General features: G+C 32.9%; 1 protein-coding gene across 5 annotated transcripts in view; it reads left to right on the top strand.

Moving 5' to 3' along the window:
• The first annotated feature begins 4,537 nt into the window (after positions 1-4,537).
• Positions 4,538-18,483, top strand: part of LOC148605569 (heterogeneous nuclear ribonucleoprotein L-like) — a 31,713-nt gene continuing 17,767 nt past the window's right edge. For 3 of the 5 annotated variants that reach the window (XM_088550306.1, XM_088550303.1, XM_088550304.1), the window contains exons 1-6: positions 4,538-4,675; positions 11,596-11,705; positions 12,551-12,599; positions 13,686-13,724; positions 14,593-14,693; positions 17,410-17,488. In XM_088550306.1, coding sequence (XP_088406432.1) covers positions 4,610-4,675; positions 11,596-11,705; positions 12,551-12,599; positions 13,686-13,724; positions 14,593-14,693; positions 17,410-17,488 — 444 coding nt within the window. In that variant the 5' untranslated portion in view covers positions 4,538-4,609. The remainder of the gene's footprint in view (positions 4,676-11,595; positions 11,706-12,550; positions 12,600-13,685; positions 13,725-14,592; positions 14,694-17,409; positions 17,489-18,483) is intronic. The other 2 variants (XM_088550305.1, XM_088550307.1) reach the window with 1 other exon arrangement.

The following is an 18,483-nucleotide window of genomic DNA, read 5'->3' as shown; positions in this document are numbered from 1 at the left end:
TCTTTTGATGACCTAGTCAGACAAGGTCTATATAATAAACCCACCATAAACTAATTTTCATGAACATTTTTTTTTTATTTAAAGTGGAAGAAATTTTTTTTATAGTGGAAGAAATATTACCCCTACTCCTAGAAAAATAGTCTCTGTATCAAACAAAATTGCAATTCACGGCATATTGACACTGAAAAACTCATATTTTAGGCATTCATGATGCATAATGCATGATCCAACATATCTGATCAATTCAGATGCTTAGATTTTCCTTTTGGGTAACAATTATTATAAATTGGTAAAAAAGGTAATTTCAGATTTCCTTCTATATCACTCGTTATTGTCATTTTTTCTTCATACTGTAGTTCAAACAAGTTTTTGCATGACACAGTACAATTATTTAATATCTAAGCTTTCAAATACGAGAAAAAATAGCATCCCTACCCAAGTCTAATGCTGTACAAAAAGTCTGAACGGCAAGCCCTGCATACCGTATGTATGAGTTGTGATATGAAAACTCCATACGCAGGTGCTGAAGGTATGTTGCCACAGATAAAAGGAAAGTTGACTATACCGAATGAAAAGTCATAGCGTTTGTCGTATAGTGTGAGGAATCTCTGCCAAGTAATAAGTATCTGTATATAGGTGTACCGTCTCTTCTTGAGTAACAACAATTATGTTCTTGTTATTGAGTCTGGATTTTAACTGAGTATGGGAAATAGAAAATGAAGGATTGAAAAATCATAGGCTTTAATGCTATAGCATTCTGATAATAATCTTAAATTGGGGGTTTCCAGAGGATCTGTCGAATTATTCAGGATCCATATTGAATTAATACCACAACGGGAATGGCAAGTGTTGTGGTAGGATGGGAGGCCCTCTCTTTGACAGCTTTGAGTATAGAAGTTCAGTTTTGAGAGGTTTGGTGGTATATAAGTTTGTTTGTGAAAACTATTGCTTCTATCAAAATGGAATTACTATCAAATAAAAAAGAAAAATCTGTCGAATGGCAAAGGTTTTAATAAATCTGCTTTGTAACAATAAAATGATGACTAAATGAATGTACAAGGACCTTGGACGTGTCTTTTTGGATTGCCCAGCATATGATGATACACGTCTGGAATTTGCAGTTCAATATCTCAAGGGAATGCTGAGAGCAATTTACCCCCCCCCCCCTTTGCACATCTGTTGCCAGGAACTAAGATTAATTTTTATTTTCATTGAATTGTTTTACAATTGATGGTCATTTTATTTCAAGCTCAGTTTTCTTTAAGAATTGTGTTCGAAAATGTTTACATATACAAAGTCCGGTTTATTATTTGTAGACGCAACACTACTTTTACCCTGGTAGTGGGTGCTCGCGCTGTAAAGGCATTACAAGGGGTAGTTATAAATAAAAAACATAAATACAGGGGAACGACCAGATCTTTTCGCCATCTTCAGTCTGACTACTGCAGTGAGATGAACTACATCTAGCATCTTCATTGCTGTACGTTTATAAGAGTAATCAAGGGAACCAAGGTTATAGCGGTAATCAAAAGAACGTAATCCAGGGACAAAAACCAGACATAGAAAACAGACATACACAGCAAAGAACATATAGTAACTAAAATCATACTTACAAAGTAACAAAAGCAAAGGAGCAACTCGGACTGAACTAAAAACTGGGAGCATGGACCAGGTGCACCGGTAGGGTAAGCGTCCTCTGCTTTTCTAGAAACACCCGCCGAGTTGCTCATAAAAAGTCAAGTCCGGGGTAGACAAACGAGAAAAGGAAAACTTTGACCCATTGAATAAATCAGTTTTCATGGTGCAGATGGATACACCATAACGATCCACGAGTTCATGATGACGACCATAAAACTTAGTGATGACTAGTCCTAGCGCGATACAAAAAGTCTGCGTAGTATAGGCAAGCTCTGGCATAACGTATGAGTTGTGATATGAACACTCCATACGCAGGAGCTGAAGGGATGTTGCCACAGATGAAAGGAAAGTTTACAATTTTGAATGAAAAATCATCACGTTTGTCGTAAAGTTTGGTCAATATTTTTCCTTTACCACCGATTTCTAAGTGTAGGTCAAGATATGAGGCTGACTTCACAGTGTCTGTAGTATCCTCTATCTCAAATTCTTTGGGACGTGCTAAGTCATATCATATTTAATTTGAATTTTGTTCTTCATAGCCTTTATTCATAGTATCCGTCAAATTGAAACAGGTGATTGAAATCGAACAAAAAAAAACCAATAATATAAAAAGGCCATTCGTAGCTAGAAAAAAATATAACAGAAACCAAACTAATTCCACTGAATCATTCACAAAATAAAATTAAATTAAATAACCAAACAAACTTACAAACAATATGAAATCCTACATATATCGCTCCTAAACTTACTAAAGCGAAATGGGAATAATTTGATGTACCAAATTAGACAGCTAAGGCTAAGTCGCCTAATTTCAGTAATTTTCCCCAAGGTCAATTACTGATAACTAATTTTGACATTTTTATTATATTTCAATGTTTTGAGAACTCACCCTTCCCTGTATTTTTATCTTAACTCTGTCAAAATCAATTTGTTGATTTTGTTTCCTGGATAATTTCTCTTTCCCCAAGTGATGTATAAACCTTATATGTTTTAAGTTCACCTCACGTGGTTCACCTAGTATAAAGACCGGGGAGGCACAGTTATATATCAAATAGACTTAAAAAAATGTTAGGAGTGACCAGTCCTTGTTATGTATTACGGACCGGTCATTATTTTTATCCAGGGGGCGGCAAAAAAGTAGGGTGTCATTAAATAAAGAGAGCCATTAGAGGGGGCAATCCTTTATTAGTTAATCAATCAGCTAGAGGGATCATGATTTTTATAGCAATATATAAATTATTATGAAATGCACTTGTCACTTCTGACATTTTTCACTCAATAGCTGGTGTCTCAGACAGTTTCCATTTCCATATATTTTTTTAAAATGTCAAGTATTTGGAGATTACGAACAAGGAGAACACTTAAGGGCCGGGTGAAGTTGTTTATCAGCACGTTTATCAGATGATATTTTTATTTTTGCATTCCCATGATCTTTGCGTCTAAAATTAAAAAGAATGATATCAATAAAGTTTTAAAGATTGTCAGCTGGTAAGTAACTTGCATCAAGTCCCTAGTGTCCCTTCCATTTCCCTGTAAACTATTTTTAAAACTTTTAAGTGTGAAAATTTTAATAGCATAACTGCAACATACAATAAAGTTTTAAAAAAATAACCGGATGAATACAATGTAGTTGACTAGATTAATAATAATTTTGAAACAAAATGACCAAACAAAGGAACATGTGTTTTCTGTTACTGGATGAAACTACAAAATGTTTTCACATGACCAGAAATATACGCGCCTTTCACATTATCATAATGGAACGTAGAAAATCAATATACAAACATTTAACAATTTGGTCAAAAGCTAAAATTTATGGATGGGTTTGGTCCAATAAACAATAAAAACAAACATTTACATACGTATAACTTAATTATTTGTCCTTATATACATAAACAAACTCATGATTACAAATCGAAAATAACTTTAGATTCCTACGCATAGCCACATACCCAAGCCAGCATCAATGTCGAACTGCAAATGTCCCATAACTGCTGTAAAAGTTTTTGAATCAGAAATGAAAGTATGTGATCAACTACATATGATAAATTTCTTAAGATCTCTTACAATACAGTTTATACAATACAAACATGAAACCAGAGAAGAGAGGGGATGGGCAGAATATTTCATTGCACTTGTAGAAGGGGGGGGGGGTCAAAAGGTTTTGCAAATCTATTATAGGGTGGTCAATTATGTTACATTATTCCAAAATTACAATTGCCCAGCCGCATGGAGATAAATAATTCATGGTCCCTAAAGTCCATGTATACGGGTAGACCTATTTTATTTTATGTTATTTATTGTAATATTATTCGCGAACCCTGAATAAATTTCATATTATTGATTTTTTTTCAAGAATCCACACAAAGCAGACTTGTCTGGTCGAAACATGGGGTCATCCGTTTTAAAATTTTCCACCCATTCTTAGGCTAAAAACCACTAATTCCACTTCCCATAGGCTTCTATGCTAATTTCACAATATTCAATGGCTTCTCTGGACTTTACCTTAACTTTAACCTGCAGAGGACTATATATCAGCATGATTGTACATATGTCAGCTCACAATCCTCAAAATGGCATGTGGGGTTAGCAGACTTGCAGTGCAGTACTGGTCACCGGAAGTGAAGTGTCTGTAAATAGCATGGGGAATCCCAGTGTTTTCACAAGATAGGGGTATATTTAGAAATCATTATGGAGATTAGGCTTCACATCACAAGAAGCAAAATGCACCTATAAAATGTACAGAAATGTTTTTCCTTTCAGAAACTGTTTAAATTTTTTAAATGAGATGAGAACTTTTTTCACAGCACTATGAGGAACAGGGGTAATTTCTGCATAGGACTATTTTTGCGTACGTTCCAAATGCTCATTGGTTGAATTGGTGGTCTGTAACCTCTTAGTACATAATTTTCCGGAATATTCCGTAACCGAGCCTACACTTCCTCTCTCCCAAGCACATTGCATCGAAAAAATGGCCGGATATGAGGGTCACGTTCCAAAAAGACAAAGAGTCGATGATAATGGACACTTTGACAGAGTAAGTTTTGCTTTTGGGTTTGATTTTTTTTCATTTTACCCACAGACTAAACATTGAAGAATATGCCATGTCCAGAATCTACAATGTGTATTACCCCTCCCGCAAGGCCAAGGGACGCGTTGGTTATGAAAGGGAGATAATTTGAAATAATTTATTCATTTGTATTTGCAAGGAGTTTAATTGCATTTCTCACGTTGAGAACGCACTTATCACGAGTTTTGTATTAGAAAAATTACTGTTTGAAGTAAAAAAGCCTGTTATTCTTGGATTGTTCAAAAGGAATGTCAATCCTTACTTATACTAGTGAAGTTAGTCTAGTCTAGACTCCTGTCTGTTTACTGGATAATCCCTTTTGGGATTTGGCGCTGGAGATATTTTTTTGTTTTAACCACCACTGAATCCCTTAAAATGCCCTATATGTAGTATTTGGGAAAATTTTACAACTCGACTGATTGCACCCACAGCAGCATGCCAAGAATCCGGGACGGTGGATGATTTGAAAGTAGACATATTTTGCTATGTAAGTATATCAATTTGAATACCAAACCTACAGCACGTTTTTCTCGGACGACCGCTTCTTCTTGTCTGGAGGCCACCATCTTCGTGTATATTTAAACTGATCATGTGACACGCATTCTCGTAATTTAAATACTATAGTCTCTTTCATTTTGACATTTTTCTCTTATCAAATGGATCGAGTTAGAAAAAAATGGAAATGGTTTTTATGCTTTAAAAGACTAAAATAAAAAGAATATAATTAATTTATCGCTTCTAAATTATCATTAGAAAGAGGGAAAAGAAGGGGGGGTGGGGGGCAGACAAGCTAATTCTTTTGATCATTTATATAAAGTACAACAGAAATAGGATTAGAAAGATGGTCTTGAAGTAATTAATATGGCCTAGGGGTCAGCCGGCAAGTAATTTATTTTGATCACTTCTATAGTATCTTAAAAAGAAAAGAGTAAGGAAACAATACATAATATGATGAACAAATCCAAGGTATATGACAAAGAACCTTGTGAAAACTGGAAAACAGAGGCAACTTACATACACAATGTAGAGAGCAGAATAAGAACATATACATGTATATACAGTATTAAGGAGTTTTAAGGACGGTTTGCTTCGATGGAATTTTTATTCTAATTTTACATTTTGAGAAATGTACATGTAGATCCTGTGCACAATAGATTTTTTTTAAATACATATATTCGAACAGTGAGAAACCTGGTCTTTTTGTCTTAAAACTTCATCCAAACCCCTTATTAAAATAAAATGGTAGTTCCCTAAAGCACTTGCTTTATGAACCCCCAAAAATAAAAAAAAACAAAAAAAATAATAAAACGGGAGTGCATGACACTGAGTGCTCCAAAAGGGTTTAAAAGCATATACCTACTCCACCAGGGGCACCTTAACATCATTAATTTTATCTTAATTTTACTAAAATCTTATCAACTTTTGCACATCTGCATGCAGTTGAAATCTCTTATGATTTATGCAGCAACACAAATTGCAATAAACTTGCATGAATCCTCATACATAATTTCAAATATTAATGTGTAGATAATAGAAAATAAGCACAGCATGATATGCAGGAAGTCAAACTATGTACTCATGAGGAAATATGGTCACAATATTAATTTTTGACACACCAAACTTAGGGACTTACAGTTCATTATGGACACACAACTCATTGGACACAATATTGCACAATATTTTGATAATTCAGTATATGTATAAATGTCTTTAAGGGTGCAATCGTGTATCACTTTGTACAACGACAACAGCCCCATACCATTTTTCAACCACATTTTTTTTTTGCAGTCATATGAAAACGCAACATTTTCATGTTACGACAAACCCGTTTTACTTTTTTAATTCATTTCTTCCTGAACAATATAATGCTTGTTTTTCAATAAAAAAGAAATTAGTTGTTAAATATAGTTAAGAAGTATATGCAACCTATTTTTTTCTGTAAAAATTGCTTCACTCTTGTCATTCCAATGTCAAATAATAAGTTTAAATATGTGATTGGTTGGACTTCAATCTCTTTTGAAATTTTCCAAGTACTTCCAGCAACAACATTACCATTGTTCAGTGACGTTGTTAGCACAGAAATGAATCTATGGATGTTTTACACAAGACCTTGACAAGTAGACCCAAAATTCCCGATTTTTTAATAACCAAAACGACTTGTTGGACTTGACACTTATGAATGCAAATATGGTATTTTATTGTTTTAACTACAAAAATGACCACTAAATTCTTTAGTTGGTACCCTCCTTCCTATTTGATGATGGAAAGTACATTTGACCATTACATACATGATTTACCTGTTCATAAAAAAGCCTACACAGCTTCATGGCAAGTCAATTTCTATGTGAAATAGAATCGCACCCCACAAAAAATAAACAATGTGTGCAACACACATATTTGATTTCTTTACAAAAAGAAACTTGCTCACCGATAATATATTTTTGTTGCAGATTTAATTGTTCAAATGTTGAAACCAATCTTGTGGTGGACATTTCGTATAGTTTCAATTTATATTAATGCCTCTATAGTATTTTATATTGAAGGTAAACTCTTACTTTTAACTAGTTAACCTTTTCTTCCTTTTGAACAAAGTTAAATAAAAATGTAGGTAGAAATATATGTGAGAATATGAAACTCCAAGATGATTATTTCACTAATTTTAAGTATATTTGAACAAGTAAAGGAAATTTAAATAATTATCACACTAGATCATGGAAATAGTTTTTTCTACAGTGTACAATGTAATATATATAGATTGTTATATTGTTATGTATTTCCAAGTTTAAACATGCAAAATAGTAAACTTACACTGTTCTTTAATACGTATTTCCATTAGGCATTACTTTACCTGGCAATATTTAGCTGATATATTCTATATTCTCATTCCTAAAAGTTGACCTTTTCAACCGTACGATTGGTCAATGTATACTGTGAGATATTTTGCAGGAAGCATGTCTACAAATGAAGATTTTCTTAGCTATCATTAATATTGATGATTTTTTTTCTACAAAATTTATTTCTCCTCATTGTTTTTCTAACATTACCGAAAGTTCTAGATAATCCTCTATGCACATCACTTGTGAATGGTGAGCAATAAATGAGAGATGTCATTTTGGTTTTTATGAAGGTACATATCTCAGCCACAACAGTACATATCATAAAGGGGGTGACTTTTGATCTGTGAATACATATATAGTAGGAAGCATTTGAAAGAATCTAATTAAAACTAGCTCTTCGTTCTGTAGTGAACTAGTTTTAATTAGACTACATTTTAACAGAAATACATCATGACCTCCTTGATATAGTCATACATGCAGCACTTTTTGTCCAATTGGTACAAAGGAACCAGGATAATAAAGGTTAATAAAAAGATCATAATCTAGAGAGGATGACTATAGTCAAAGAAAATAGACGCACACAACAAAGTACCTAAAATAACCAAAATAATACACAAGAAACAAAAGTACATACAAACTAGACATTGCCCCTAACAGTGTAAAATCTGTATATCCTGTAACTTCGTTTGCGGGGTATAATGAGTAACATGAACTTCAGGTGCACTGGTAGGGTAAGCGTTTACTGTTCTTTCAAGAAACACCCGACGAACTACTCGAGCATAAAATTTCAAGTCCCAGGTAGAAAAAGAGTAAGGAAAGCATGATGAACAATCAGTTTTTTATCATGCACTTGGATATACCTATGTTCCATGGTGACTACAACACAGCTTTCGTAGTGATGACATCTTGCAGCAACAGGATCTTGTCCCAGAAGGTTTACATGGTGAAATAAAGTCCATGAATCAAGTTCTGGTATAACAAATTGTAAAATAAAAACTCCATATGGAGGTACTGAAAGCGATAAACTGATCTTCGTAAATACCCATTTTGACAGGGTTTTTTTGTTTGTTTGTTTGTCGTGTATTTCAAAGGAAGATGCAGTTTGCACACTTTCAGGTCAATTTAAGATCATAACTGATAGTCTGTACTACTTGTATAAAAAATGTCCGAAATTTGGTTATTGACTGACTGACACCATTATGGCATAGAACTGTTTACCAGCGTTACACTGACAGAATATTTCCCGAAGAAAGAAAGATAGCTGGATTTGATGTGGAAAACATAGGCACCATAAAACAGCGCACTGTAGCCTGAACAACCCCCCCCCCCCCCCCCCCTAAATATTATGTTGTCCTACAAGTATTTGTAAAAGATTTTATTATATAAATCAATTAGTTTTTATTTAGTTTTACTTTTAATCATCGTTTTTTATAGTAATTCTAACATAAAATAAACGTTGCGGCATATTGCTGTTTTTAATTAACGACCAGTTTTCAGATATCGTTAGGTTTAACTTGGAATGATGTGACACAAAAGGACAAAAGGTCGCGAAAGTAAATAATGACAAAAATTTACAATAGTGACATTGTCGTAACTTTGTAATTATATTTCGGACAGAATGTAAACACAACAACGTACTGTAGGTCATTGAAACACTTTAATCTTACACCTTCACAACTCGAATCTGACTAGCCCGGTCGGGCTACAGACATTTAAACTGTACTAGCCTGAGGCTGATTTTACTAGCCCCAGGCTTCGGGCTAGAGGTCGAGTTGTAAAATTTTCCTGAATACTACATATAGGGCATTTTAAGGGATTCAGTGGTGGTCAAAACAAAAAAAACATCTCCAGCACCAAATCCTAAAAGGGATTATCCAGTAAACAGACAGGAGTCTAGACACAGTCCTGAATGTGACAAATTATTAAGCTTGCATTTCTTTCCCAGCGTTCAGAGAAAAAGGTTGTGACAAAAAAGATACTAATTTAGTATTGTGAGCTACATCATGCCTGTCACACAGGTCACTACTCAACCATCTGGAAGTTACTGAGTGTTCTGAAATCACTTGTGTTCAAATGAATGCCATATCTTCTGACATATCTACAATAGTATTTTTTTCTTCGTTTTTTCACTTCTTGCATGACCACACCTTTTGTACTAAAAAATGCTGTTTGAAAAAGAAAAGAAGGATGAAACAGTTGTTATAAACAAGGAAAAATGTATTAAAATTAATTTCAATTTTCAGTGCCTAAAATCAATTTAAATGTTAGATTCGATAAATAATGTAAAAAAAGAAAATGCTGATCCCTAAAAATCTATTTTTCTTTGAAATTAAAAATATAATAAAAAAATACTCATGATTACACCACTAATTTTAACCAGTAATTGATTACCTGCAGTCATAATTTACAATGATTACTGATTATGCTTACCCCATCCCTGGTTGTTAAATGTAAATTTATTTCAATTCATGCTCTTCTGTAAATGCAGAAGGTACATGTATGGTTAATTTGATCTTCTATCCTTCATTCATGTACATTGTAACAACACCTTGATGAGCTGTCCAATACTATCATACATGATCATGATGCAGGGTTTTTTCCTGGATTTTGAAAGCTTTAGTCACTTTGATGTGAGAAAATGAGGAGCATTTTAATGGTATATTTTTTTAAAGTACGGTAGTATTTGCATCTGACATAAGATATTTCAGAATCATCTGTTATTTACAGCACTTTGTAAAGACATCAAATAAAACTTAAATGTACTTGTACATTGCATATGAAATAAAACACATAATTTTTTCCACTGTCATGCAAGCATGTTTTCCAGAGAATCCAAATAGCATGCCTGAGATTTATTGAAAAAGAAACTCCCCAGCTTTTAAGAATCGTCAAAAATAGAAATCCCTGTACACTCTTATACATTGATCAGGGACATACAAGTGTACATCCCTGGCATAGTTTTAAATGTACATGTATTTCATGTAAAAAATGCTGTTTTCTGCATTGCCACCCTTTGTAGAAACACAAAAATACATCTACATGTAGCACAGTGTAGATATAGAAGGGCCTTAACATGCACCAGTGCTACATTGGACAGATATAAATATTTTCGAATAGGTATTTCCCTTTTGTTGCCTTATGAGATTCTCTTTTTTAGCACAATTTTCAACTGTGCTTTTGGGAACCAGACCGAGTTAATGACAAATTTATGTCATTATTTTGCAGTTATATTTAGTAATTTTCTCTGAGGAATTCATTGATAGCATAAATGATATCTTCAAGATCGTAAATATTGCTGACATGCAACTACAAAATGTAGTGACACTGGGGTAGTGACAAAATGACCCACATTTGGTTTACACTCAAGTTTAATGTACAAAAATAAATGATAAATTACTTTTTATGTCATTTTGAGACAAAGTTAAATGAGAAGTAAAGGAATTTTCAAAGCAGCAATTGTTACCAGCATTTGAACTTTCATGCTTAAGTGGTCAGAGATCGACATTAACTCTGTGTGCGGTGCCTGATTAGTGTAATTGGCGAATTAGGTGATTGTTTACACAAAATTTTGGCACCTGTTGAGAGTTGTAATTAAGTTGGGGTAATTGAATTGTCACTTTTGCCACTTGAACCAATGTTGGGTTTACAGCTCTTAATGTTTTTTTGTACTTTCAAAGATTTCAGGTGACGAAATAAGACTCGATTATTTTCGTCATTCTGAAAAGTCTTTCGTCATTGGTGAAAATGATGAGCGCTAGAAAAATCACTGATGATGTACTAAGTTACATCCCTAGATTAAACATATGAGGAGGAACCACCAGCTACATGTAAGTTCATATTTTTTCACAGCTTAGCTGGTCGTGTGGTTTAGGGTATTGGACTTAGTGCATGTGAATTTCCTGAAGATGTCACAGGCTCACAGCAGTGCAAGTTTCAGTCCAGGAGGGAATAACCTAAAACTTTGAAATTTTAGTTCTAACATTGTTGGGAAATTTGAAGACCCTCTTTACAATTTATATACATTTTTAAAATAACCAAAATATTTCACAGGAAGACAGACACAATACTCAACCATCTCCAGTAGTTCATGTAAGGGGTTTGTCGGAGTATGCTACAGAAGCTGATCTCATGCAGGCTGTTCAGCATTTCGGAGCTGTCAAGTAAGTGCCATAAACTTACAATTAAAACTTGAGAACATTATGTCAGTCACTTAATGAGACCCTTAGAAATACTCAACAACTTTTTATACTGATGACCCATAAAAAGTTTGCAGTTAACTTAAACATTTTTTATCAAAACTTTACATTTGTGATGTGTTTTGTTTGATTGTTGCTTGTTGATGATGTTGATTGATTGGCAAAGGGGATTTTGTCCTCCAAAACTAGGAAATAACTCTAATGAAAATTGACTTCCTGAAGTAATTTTCCCACAATTTGAAGGAGGGGGGGTGAAATTTTTGACTTGCTGAAATAATCTACATACATGAGGCCAGGGACTTTTATGCAGTATTTAAATATAATTTCTATTTAAAACCATTGATGAGTCCCATTATATTTTCCATTGTATTGAAGTCTTGAGGTGACCTCTTGATGACAAAGTTGATACAGTGGATAGAGGTCTTGTACATCCTACCAATCTCCATTTTAATCGTGTACAAATCTTGTGACAATATTTAAACCCATATAAATAATTGTGAATTTCACTGCTGAATTTTATGAAATTTGGAACATATTTCTGGTTCGGAATAGGGCAGAAATTCATACCCAAAGTATGGGTTGGAAAATCACTGGTTAGTTAAACTATGATCATAACTTGGCGTTTTGGATTTATGTATATGTATGTAACTTGTTTACTACATTATGATCTTCAATCAGTTTGATAAATCTGTTTATGGTATAAATGTCAAGTTGAAGCTTATTACTTATTATTAAGTTATAAATCGGGTTTTACTTGAGTTAAGTGCCTGTATGTTGTTTCAAAATCCATGTTACTTGTGACTTTTCAGTTATATCATGATGATGGGGAAGAGACATCAGGCGCTGATAGAATTTGAAGTGAGTGGAATTAATTACTTCTTGTTCAGTTTAAACTTGTTGCCTTAAACTGATTCATTATCTTGTCTTATATTACTACTAATGATGTAGGGAGAGTTGACCACTGCTAGGTACAGATTGAACAGTTCTATATCCAATGTGTTTTTGTTATACTACTTTTTCTAAACAAGACAGATTTTACCATGATGCAAGGAAAAGTATATGAGTAATAAAGAAATGTATAAACAATCAAGAATCTGATAAATGTAAATGGAATCATTGTTTCTGTGTCAGGACTTTAAGTTCATATGACTAAATCTTTTGAGTTTTTAATTTTCTCTTTGCATTTGTGTACATTTTGTACACTAATCTACTGTAACAATTTCAGTCTCCTTAAATGTTTAATTAGACATGGTTTTCTTTCACTATAAAACAAAATTCCACTTTCTCAAATCAATTACTGTCAATTTTGCTTAATTTTTTTCCCTAATCAGTGTTCTAGGATTCCACTTTCCCGTCACACGAGACAAGTACAATTTTGGTGTGGGAAGGTTGATTATTATATCCCACATTCTCTTTGACAAATAGAAAATTTGATTTTTTTTTTTTAAGATTTGTAAATTTTTTTTTAAAGCAAACGTAAGGTGTGGGAAAGTTAATCTTCAATTAGAGTTTTCCCATGGAAACTTAAAATTTTGAAAAAGCCTACATTGTAGAACACTGCATTATATTTACTTTCAATTTTGTTTATTTTTGACTTCGTAAAGTCATGTCCGGTTTTATAGATTATCCATTAAAAAACTAATAGGAATTAGTTGTCTTAATAATCATAGGTTTAATGACCAGCATAACCTCATATTGTCCCATATAGAATCATGATGATGTAGAAAGATGTTTTCTGGGTCTACATCTGATGATAATGAATACATGTATGTTGGAGTGGTTTCAACCAACAAAAATACAAAAATTTACTTGTGTAAAACTTCATTTATGTTACTTTTTTATGTATTTAAAAAGCACTTGTTTCTACAGGACAAAATTATATTATGTCAATACAGTGATACAATGTGTGGAGTGTGCTTATTGATTTTTATATTACTCTTTTAGGATATAGCTGGTGCAAAGAACTGTGTGAATTATTCACTGGTGAGTCATTCAGTGTTATAAGGTTTGAATCAACTCCTAGAAAATCAACCAACTTGCAAAGGTGCCATTACGATAGGATGTTACTTATAAAACACTTGAAATGGTCCTTTTATAATAAATAGAAAGTCAGTGAATAACAATCAATTTTTAGTAAAAATCATATGAAGAAATACTTTGTCTTATAATCTGTCTGCACAGCCAAATGTGACATATGATTATCGTATGTATGTGAGAATCATGTTTATCATAGAGTGCTCAATTCATATGCTAATCATGTATTGCACTTTATAAGCCGATCAGTTTTTACTGATTTTTTTTCTATTCTTACTGGTTTTACTTTATGGAAGCACTATGAAACTTTGAAAAAATTGTGGATTTTTGGTCTTGACCTTTGTAAGCCATTTTAAGGGCAATCTAGGATATCTTTAATGATTCCCAGTTGTTGTATACTGTTGTGTTCATTTCTACATTACAACATTTCAAAGTAGAATTGATTTAACTTAAAAGTGGGTCAAAATTTATGTCATAAAGTGCTTGTTTTCCAATTCTTTCTTCCCAATGTATAGTTATTACTAATCAGAGAAGAATGAGCTATTCCTATCGGTTTAAATATTGTCATGTGGTATTCATAATTTGTGTCACACAGTAATGCCTGCTGTAGGTTCTTTAATGAAATAATCATTATAGTTGCTTATGTACATGGCATTACTGATAAATTGGCTGCCAATGGGCTTACTGCTTGAAGTATTGTCAACATTTCAATGCAGTATCACTATCCTATGTGCAGTCAATTATCATGATAATGCCCCTGTCAGAAGCAATTTAATTATATCTGCTGACATGTACTTGTAACCTTATATACTTTCAGAACAATCCAATCTATGTTGGACAACAGGCAGCATTCTTCAACTACTCAACAAGTCAACGTATACAACGACCACCACCTGGGTACAATGATCCAAATTACATGTAAATTGTAGCACCAGTATTAGCTTTAGGGCATGATTAAATATCAGTTAGGGCTTTTTCTTGGTGCTGTCAAGATGTATTTCTTTAGAATCAAATATTGTTTAAATTAGAATTTTGAATGAAAAAGTAATCTGTTCAATACATGTGCAAATCTATGCATTTGATTCATACTTTAGAAACATCTAGAAAAAAGCCCTGACAGTTATTCCTTTGTACTGTAAATCTAGAAAATGTCAATATTACTATTGGTTGTAAAAACAATAATTAAAAATTGAGCATTTTATCATGTAACTTACAACAAAACTTCATTAGTCACATTTGAAATCAACTCTTTAGTATGTAGCATAATAGGCATATGATTCCTAAATTTACAGTACCAATGTATTTCATTTATCTAACTTAATTTTAAGATTATGTAAAAGACCAAATGTAAATTCAGTATTATATGGAGATATCTTGAATTTCATTTTTCGTTGTGCAATTATTTGCATGGGTAAGATACTTGCGTGCACATTACTTAATGTTGTGTTAATGGCACATATCTCAGTGATTTTGTTAGCCTTAATTTACGTCCAAATTTTGGCTGTTTCCCCCAGAGATAGTTTCCCAATTCTGTGTGTTAATTCCCAAAATTATTAAAAATTTCCAACGTTAAACTGGTAAAACTGATTGTTTACTTTTGGAAAGCCACTGCGTAGATTTCTATTCAGTTAATTTTCATTTCCTGAAAGGCTCAAGTGATTCAGACATCATATATTTTTTGGTCCAAAGTCGGCGTGGGTACGGAATCATGTCTCACAACAGCAAATACTACACCAAAAAGTTAACTAAACATGACCCAGAAGGTTCTAGAACCATTAAGGACCTGTTCTGAACAACCCCATCTACTAGTAGTGATAAAAATGACACAAAGAAGATCATACAGGAAATTTTTGATGGCATTATTCTAAACGTATTTACGTCTTGGCTCCAATCAGTCCAGTGTTGACATTTGTGAATCAGATGACCCTATTGAAACTCCTCCATCAAAAAAGAAGAAACTTACAGTAAATAAACCACCCCTTATGGATACTCTGCAATAAAAAGTCCAGTTGAAAAGTTTCAAAATGCAGCTTTTTATGTTGAGGTATTCTGGTCTGCTTGTCAATCATTTGACTTGTAGCAGCAGTTTAAAAGATTTAAGAATCTCAGTTTACTCATGTTTCATTTTAATGTTTTTATTAACTGTGTTCCAGCCAGGGGTACCTGACTACATGAATCAGATACATGTCAAACTCAATTATTATGACTTTTCCAACCTTTTTACTCAAAATTTCCAAAGTAAATTGTGTTTGTCTTGTAATTGTCTAACTGCTAGAAGAAACCGGCTTACACAAACACACCTTGATTCAATCATGAGAATTTGTCATAGAAGTGAAGAGTTAACAAGAAGAGACCTTGGGTTTAAGGGACTTCAAGACAGAAAAATGAATCTAAATAGTTGACAAAGTGACACTGTACTCCTAAGTGAATTAAAACAAACATCAAACTCACTTGTTCTCCTTGATGTTTGACACAATGAATCAATTTAACATGCATATACATTTTATGTCTATGTATATGGCTGTTATTTTTTTTGGCACTGTCGACATTGTCTGCATATTTTTTTCCCAATATGATGTAAATTTTCCCAATAAAAAGGGAGGAGGATGCTTTAAAAATGAAGTAACAAAATCACTGTATCTTGTCAATTTACCTAGTAGCTCAATTTTATATTTCTTTCTGTATCTAACTTCAAAATGTTTCAGTCCTGTTCTCATAGGTTTAATTTTAGAAATTTAACGTAGATCTAGCCCACAAGAATTTGGTGGTGGACCTTCTAAGGTAATGTGAAACAACCAAACTTAACTTTTACTGGAAATAATTAAATTCTGAAATAGAGAGGTAGTCAGGATAGAAAAAATGTAAACCTGTTAAAGTCTTTCAGCATTCTATTGGCCTATCAATTGAATAGATGATTGTTAGTATTCATACTATATACAAATTTCTGATTTGTGGTGAAGAAGCAAACATTTCAAACACAAATTGTTTGATGGACAATCAACTTTACTGATTATTTTGCTCCTCCTTACAATTTTCTACTCCTAGATATGATGGGTCTGATGAATAAAAAAAACTATTAATATTTTATTCCCTGTTTTACTATGTGTATATAGTAATAATGGTTTAAAATTCTCTACATCACAATTTACATGAAAGTCCTTTATGTTTTATGTTCACCTTCTCATCTTAGCTGCATACTATAAAAGAAATTACCAGTCTTCTATTAAAAGCCTTATGAATGGTGTGATAATGCTTTCAGTGTGCTTCTCACATTATTCTGTTCCTAGCTTATGTGGATCCAGCTTTGCATTATATACAGAAATCTTCTCTCTAAAGTGGTTGTGTTGTGCTAATGACATGATGTGATAGATTTATAATTTCTAATATGTATGTTGTGCTGTTCAGATCTTTGCTTACTGTATAAATTTTAGGGGATAATCAGTTATACCATATCAGGAAATCATAGTTGACAAATATTTGATTTGTAAATTTTATGATACATCAAACTTCTTACATAAAACTCTTTATCTATTTTATTTTTGTCTTGTAACAAAATTTAGGTATAATTAAAATGTTTTTATAATTATCTAAAGCAACTTAAATAGTAGATGATTATATAATATTTTTACTTTAGGATGGAGGGAGACCCTAACAGACCACCAAACCACATCTTATTATTCACGGTACTGAACCCTCAGTATCCTATAACAGTTGTAAGTAGATCATTATTCAGAGAAAATGATACATACTGTATAACCCTCAGTCATTATCAGCATTTAGGGTTCATGCTGTATCATCCTGAGAAATTCTATATAAGCACAAGGGACAGATTTTTTCTGTAATATTCACTTTATCATGTATCTATGTAGGAGAGTATTACAATATACACAAACTATCCAAGAAATCTCTCAACCAAAATGGTAGAGAATTCCAAGTAGAGGTCAAGGTTAGCTCAGTGATAAGTGTTTGATATGGGTAAAATGTTTCAGACCAGATATGGTGAAACAAAATTACACCATTGTCTAACCCCTATAAAAATAGCAAATACAAAGATCACCCAAAGGTCATCAATAAGTGTAAAATACACCCAGTGTTTTCCCTAGGCTATTATAGCACTTCGCAGTGGTATGATTTCTTAGCACTGCTAGCAGTAATTAATTTTAGTTAGAATGCCCACAAGCACTTCTGGCAATAATTGATTTTAGGTATAATGCACTGTGGGCACTGTGCTATAATTTTGGAGGAAGGCCATAAGAGCTGTGTCAGTAGGCACTGTGCTATTTAAAAACTATGCGGAGAACACTGGCACATTCAAGTAAGCTCTGAAAGACCCTGACAACAAAAGTAAGAAAATTCACAGTAACAGAATGATGACACTCCTTCAAATTAAACTGTCAAGTCTAAATAACATCACAAATACACATTAATGAACAATATTTACATTAGAATAAAATCATTTATTACTTGCCAAGTATCATGCTGCAAGTGCAACAGACAACTTGGAAATAGTGGACAAACATCTGAAATTGACAGAATCATATTAAGGCAATGAAAAATCACCAAAAACATGCTTCATGAATTATTTTTTGAAAATTTAAAACTTGAACTTTATATCACAAAGCAATAAATTGTGCCTCAACAAACAATGGAGGGGCAAAAAAATATTGGAAGATACAAAAGAAATAAAATGTAGAAAAAAAATTAGTTT

This window comes from Perna viridis, chromosome 10, assembly GCF_037379345.1.
Source record: "Perna viridis isolate PV_CMFRI_1.1 ecotype Kerala chromosome 10, ASM3737934v1, whole genome shotgun sequence".
Taxonomy (NCBI): domain Eukaryota; kingdom Metazoa; phylum Mollusca; class Bivalvia; order Mytilida; family Mytilidae; genus Perna; species Perna viridis.
This window is presented reverse-complemented; position numbering and strand designations above follow the sequence as displayed.